At 37.9% G+C, this 6,369-nt stretch overlaps 1 protein-coding gene across 1 annotated transcript; it reads right to left on the bottom strand.

Annotated features, from left to right (window-relative positions):
- Positions 1–444: 444 nt before the first annotated feature.
- On the bottom strand, positions 445–4,073 carry LOC104107656 (uncharacterized). The gene is made up of 2 exons (XM_009616517.4): positions 3,062–4,073; positions 445–729 (listed from the first exon to the last, which is right to left on the bottom strand). Exon 1 carries the CDS (start codon positions 3,889–3,891, stop codon positions 3,070–3,072), a length of 822 nt encoding a protein of 273 aa, XP_009614812.1. The 5' UTR covers positions 3,892–4,073; the 3' UTR covers positions 445–729; positions 3,062–3,069.
- Positions 4,074–6,369: the final 2,296 nt, after the last annotated feature.

A 6,369-nucleotide genomic window follows, 5' to 3' on the forward strand; every position in this document is an offset into this window, starting at 1 on the left:
GTGAGATCGCTTACATTGGCTGTCCCAAGCTAGCATAAAGGAGGACAATTACGGTAGGCAGCCGGCCAACATAAAACTTGCTAATTCATAATGAATTCATGTAAGATAAAATCATAATTATAATTAATAATTATGTTTTGACATAACTAAAATTTAAAACTTTGTGCACTTCTATAGGGACAAAGCTTCTTCCTTTATTGAGATTGTTGAATAAAATCGACAATCATCATTCTCACGATTTTATATTATTTTTTTGTTATCTTTTATATAACTCAAAACTTTAATATAATGCTTATGAGATTTTTTTAAAACTTTTGTTTTTTCAGACGAGGTTCGCGTACTCCTAAGACTAGTTGAAGAAATAACCTAGTACTGAGCATCTGCAATTATTCTTGCCATCCAGGGAATGGAAGAAAAAAAAAGATGCAAGACGCACATTCCAGCTCCGTCTAGTACCACTTAAGTTCTCATTCAGTCACATCAAAATAGTAAACAGTTTTAATATTCAGAAGAAGAGAAAAGACAAATACTGTTAACTACATCCGTTTGAAATCTCCTATATCGCAAAGTTACAGAACTCGACGAACATTGGGTGCATACAGCATGAAGATAGATCATCTGACCAGCTCAACATAATAGAAACCGCCTTAGCCCAGTGATACTTGTAACACCACCATTCACGCATGCAGGAGAAGATATGACTAGTTGACCTTTACAGTAAGCCCTACACTGCTCCCAGAAAAACAATACAAATGAGTCATCATTCAAGATGGACCAGGAACAGAGCCAAGGAACGGGAGGGGAAAGAGAGAACAATTCTTCCAGAGAATTCATTGATTAAATGACTGGAGCATTCTTAGAAAACCGAGTTTTTTCTAGTAATGCAAGAAAAATGATTCACACGCATTTGCTGTATATCTAGGCAGTAGTAGCACACTTTCAATTCGCAAAGTAACCATAAGTTTGTCGTGTACACATAACAAAGGAAAAAAATGAGCCTCTGAAGTGATATCCCACAAATTACTCAAAATCTTGGCCATGCTCGAAGATCATTAGTGCAATAGGAAATAGGAACCAGTAAACAACCTAAAAGATGAAGAAAGAAGAAAAATGATGGAAAGAACTCACATTAGTTCTACATTTCATATGGATTTCTCAGCCAGAAAAAAAAATAGTTAAGGATTTCAGCTTCTCACATAATTATACAAGTTACTAGCAAATGCAATCGGGACTAAGAAGCCCATTGGATGACATTTGGAAAAAAGATTTTTGATGAATTTGATTGGAAGGAAAGTTTATGGAAGTTTCCTTCTCAAAAAAAGTTTATGGAAGTTGATGTGTTCTGTAGTAGTAGTAGTCCTTTTAGTAATGAGAATGCGAGTGGAAGAAGAGTGTGTTTATTTGGTGAAAAACAACTCCTTGACACTTCAACTTCAAAATAAATTTTCATCTTTCTACACAAGAAAAAAGATTATAACTTTGAAACACACAGCTTGTTTCCAAAAAATAAATTCACTTTTTGCAACAACAAAAAACAAAAAAAGTTTTACACAAACAAAACGAACCAAAATTATTTAATACCAAAGGTCAGCTATGGCGCTTGTTCTGTGTTAAACAACTGGCTTCAAACAAGAACCTAGGGCATCCAAGAAAAGGCTAACATGACAAGTATAATAAGTGTTCAACTACGTGTGCTATGACCTTAAAAGGTGGAAGATCCTGAAAAAGAATGTTTAGTCTAGTTGTCTTTCCAAAAGGACACACACTACATCAAATATCATAAATCCATCAACATATATATGCCTACAATATGCACAACACACATGATTTCATCTCTGACAAACCTGCTATCTAACATAAAACGGAAACCAAATCAAAGAAGAGATCCCGTTCAGTTGACATAGAACCAATCTTATTGCAGATCACCACACAATTGAACACAAGAGAAACCATATAAAACCTAACTGCAACAAGCAAATGATAAGAAGTATCTTTCCAAAAGATGTTAATTATTAGCGGTTGGATAGTAGTTCAGCATATGTCCTAGAATCACACATCCGAAAAAGAAAATGTCCTCAAATGACTTTATATAAGAATTAATGCTTGAGTACTTCCTTCTCAATTCGATAACAAAGAAATTCTACTTAAAACCTTCAGAAGAATCATGGACATGAGAGCTAGTTAAACAGATCACGTAAATTATTCTTTTCTGGCCCAATCCATAAGACGAAAAAGCGCTACACATATGATATTGGTAATGAAAACTAAAAGAGCCTCTAATCAACTTTATCGAAAAAGAGCCCTATCAAATAACACCTGATGCTAGAGCTAAAACTATGCGCTATAACCATAAAAGTAGTAACAAATATTATGAGCACCTACCATCCAATTTTTTTCCCATACTCTAGCTCAACCTTGAGATAGCTGTGTTTAGTTTAACATTCGAAATTTAGTTGCAAAATATACTCTAGAAATAAATTTCTCATCAACGAATTACTAGAATTTGAGCTAAGATAAGCATTATAGAGCTAAACTTAAAGATTCGTGCTAGACAGCAACATAGAGTATATCATACTAGCCATTTCTTCAGTAAGCCCAAGTTCAATCGCCGAAAAGAAATTACGCGAGTTAGTAAATTCCTACTCCGACATCTGAGTCTGTAAACTCTGAACGTAAGATTAGATTTATAGAACTACATTTGAAGTTTGAAGCTAGACAGCAGTAAATGAAACTCATACTTCTTGAGCATGTCAAATGTCGTATCAACTCCCTTCACTTCAATTTTTATATAATACTAAATTTTGACACTATTCCATTAATAACGTCACACCTACAGCTCGTGTAATTTCCTAGAACTCAGATTCATTAAGCTTTATATATTTTGAACTTAGATGCACTTCTCTATAATTTCAACTATTACTTCAATTAAGAAAAAAGGTCAACTGCCACTAACATCATAATAACTCAAATTAGCATATCAAATTAAAACATAGTAAAATATATTCATACATAATGAAGGAGTGTAAAGCATAGACATTTGAAGTCAGTTGGCAGTACTTACCGGTTATATTACTGCTGATTAGGTGGTGGAGGCATACCAGGACGAGGAGGTCCATAAACAGGAACCTGACCGCCAGGAGGCGGGGGTGGCATACCCGGGCGAGGCGGTTGACCAGGAGGACCACCAGGCATTCCTGGTCTAGGTGGAGCACCAGGTGGAGGTGGGCCCCTCATCATGGGAGGCGGCGGAACCATTGGCCGCTGACCAAACTGCGGCGGGAACTGTGGTGGGCCACCACCAGGCCTGAACTGTGGTGGTGGCGCCATAGGCGGTGGTGGGCCCCCAGGTCTCTGCATCTGCATTTGCATTGGTGGGCCACCACCAGGCGGCCTCATCACCGGCGGCGGGTAATTCATTGGGGGAGCAGAGACATTCGGCATCGGAGGCCGAGAAATTTGAGGCTGCATCATACCAGGAGCAGGCCCACCAACACCACGAACAGGCCCAGCAAGTCCAGGCTGAGCATGAACTAAAGGCCCGGTAGGAACACCACGACCAGCAGCCCGACCGAGCCCCGGGCCGGGTACAGCAGAACCAGCAGCAGTAGACTTGACCCGGGATTCATCGGGAGGAGGTGGGCCCTCAACAGTCATGGAAATAACCTCTTCACCACGGAGAAGTACAAGACCAAGTGTACGCCGATCTTCACGTTCTTCTTTGGATCCTTTTGTCGGAGGGAGTTTGCGGAACTCTTCACAGTCTCCGAGCACGAGGTTCATGTGTCGGTCGAAAGCCATGAATTTTCCGATCAATTGACGGCCGTCTTGGATTGTTACACGCATACGGTAATTGATGTATTGAAGCATTTTGGAACTCTTTGACATCGACATTTTGGCTAATTTGAGGCAGAAACAAAAATGGGGTTCTGGGTTTTGGGTAGATTTGAGAAAAGGAGGAAACGATAGACGACGGTGAAGGGGTGGCACGGAGGAGAGGCTCCGCTAAAGGGAAGTGTAGTTTTGAAGGGGTTTGAGAATTAGGGTTTTATGGGGGTAGTCATTGATATATGTTGAAAATGGCGGGGTTCTCTTGGTCTTTTCATGTTTGTTTTTTTCATGTCGGTCTTTTCCAAAAAAAATTCTGGGTCTTTTCAAAGTTGGCTCATTCTTGTTTCGTTTTTTTTTTTTTTCTTTCTGGGAGAATTTCGGTCCCTTTGGACATCTGATTTTGGTCCTTAATTATTATTTTCTCCGATCCATTTTAACTATCATATTATTATAAATAATTGATTCAAAATATTTTTTAATTTTAAAAAATTAAGATATAATTATTTTTTTATTTATTTTTAGTATTAATTATTTTTTAACGTAAAAGATATTGATAACATAACATAAAAAATTTAAAGGAGTATAATAATAAAAGTCTTTCTCATTAATAGTTTTCTTATAAAAGAGAAATATGACAACAACAAAAAAAGGACAGGAGGGAGTAGTAAATTGTTGTGAACCGGCGTAACGTATGGGATTATAGGTTAGAAGTGTGCAACAAAGCTGATCCAATTGGGATTATTGGGCCTGAAGCTAAATAGAAAAGAGACTCAATGGCTAAACAACCAAATAGAATGCTATGACGTGATATTTGGGATGCAGGAGAATACAGGATGCGAATTATGTTGAAGATTCGGCTCAAGTTTGTGCTTCTCATATCCTCTTCTGAATCTGTATCTCATCCCCTTTCTTCTTAGCTTCATGTTGCAGTTCCTTTTCTCATCTCGTCTCTATTTCCTTCAGTGTTGTTTCTATTGTTCTATGGACATTTGGTTATTGTAATTTCGTTTGGTGAGTTAATACAATTAGTTGCTTTGAGTGTGATATCCAGTTTGTTTCATTGGTGCTTTTATCCGGAGGTCTTCAATGGAGGACCAAATATTTCGAACTATCGATGATTCAATTAAGGTCGTGAAGGATTCATGGTCGAAGGATATCGCTCAAAATCGTTCACTGTTACATGAGTTGGTTGAAAACCTTACAACGAGTAAGTCTACTCTGGTGGAATTCTGACGATTTAGTGGCGAGGATCCAGAGTTACGGATTTCTCAGGCTGAACGCTACTTTAAATTTTATGGCACATGGGAAAAATAACAAATTGTTACGCGCATCTATTTACCTAGATGGTGAGGCGTTGGAGTGGTTCCAATGGCTTCTTCGGAACAAGCAATTGACGGATTGGGAACACTTTGCTGCAAAGGTGCGAATTCGTTTTCGTAAACAGCATCTCGCATTGTTGGGAGGTCACATGGCCACAATCAAGGAATATTTTATAGAAACTAAAGCCTAGGTGTTCGACAATATGTCACATGAATGTTGTTGTTCCAAGGTGTTTGCTACAGAGAGATCAGGTGTTAGTGTCCTTACTCATACAATAGAATCTGATTATGCAAAATCAGAGGATGTCCATGTGTTTGATGAAAGCTCTCACAAAGATGAGGTTAGTGTTTCTGTTACGCAATCTACACTTATTTATGAAGATCTAGTTTCGGCAAGTATCAATTGATTAAGGGCTCCTCAACAACGCGCGAAGGCGAGGTGTTTGATAATTTTTCTCAAGGAGCTGGGCAAACTTTTCAAGAGTTCTCACCTATGGTAGATGACTTTGAGATTATTTGCCTGGTTCTCAGCAAAAAGTTGGAGTCAGAGAGTGAAGTTTGTGGAAATTACCATCTCATTCTCCCTATCTATAGACTTCCTTTTATCATTTGCAATGGAGAAGGTATCATAGTTACATATGAAGATGACGAGCACTCTAGAACTGATGTGAGTCAGCCGTTTGATAATTTTTCTCACCATGCCGGCCAATCTTTGGTTGACAATGAAGTGGTCGAATCACTCGGGGACAGGAATGGCCTATTGATTTTGGATGGAATCAGATTGATTCATGAGCATATATCTATATACCTTCCATTTGATCCCGGTGAGTATGTTCCTCCATGCATTTTATTTGAGCACTTGAATGTACATTTGGATAAATCACGGTACTTTCCCATTACACTGCATTTTGGTGTATTTAGCCTCGAGGACAATTTCGAGATAGTTGCTGAGTTGTTAGTGTCACGACCCAAAATCTAACCATGATTGTGATGACGCCTATCGTGTTATAAGGCAAGCCTATTTCCCAAAATATTACTATTAAATCGATTATAAGAATTTAATAAAATAATACCAACATTTGAATTTCTCGTAAACTAAATCAACTCTAAATATAATTATAGAAAATACGAAAACGAGCCCCAAACATCAGGGTGTCACTAAGTCATGAGCGTCTAAAATTATAAACTAAGATATATATATATATATATATATATATATATA

Source organism: Nicotiana tomentosiformis, chromosome 1 (assembly GCF_000390325.3).
Source record: "Nicotiana tomentosiformis chromosome 1, ASM39032v3, whole genome shotgun sequence".
NCBI classification, from domain to species: Eukaryota; Viridiplantae; Streptophyta; class Magnoliopsida; order Solanales; family Solanaceae; genus Nicotiana; species Nicotiana tomentosiformis.

Excerpts from the sequence above, each read along its gene's own strand:
- LOC104107656 (XM_009616517.4), bottom strand. The coding sequence starts at position 3,891 with ATGTCGATGTCAAAGAGTTCCAAAATGCTTCAATACATCAATTACCGT.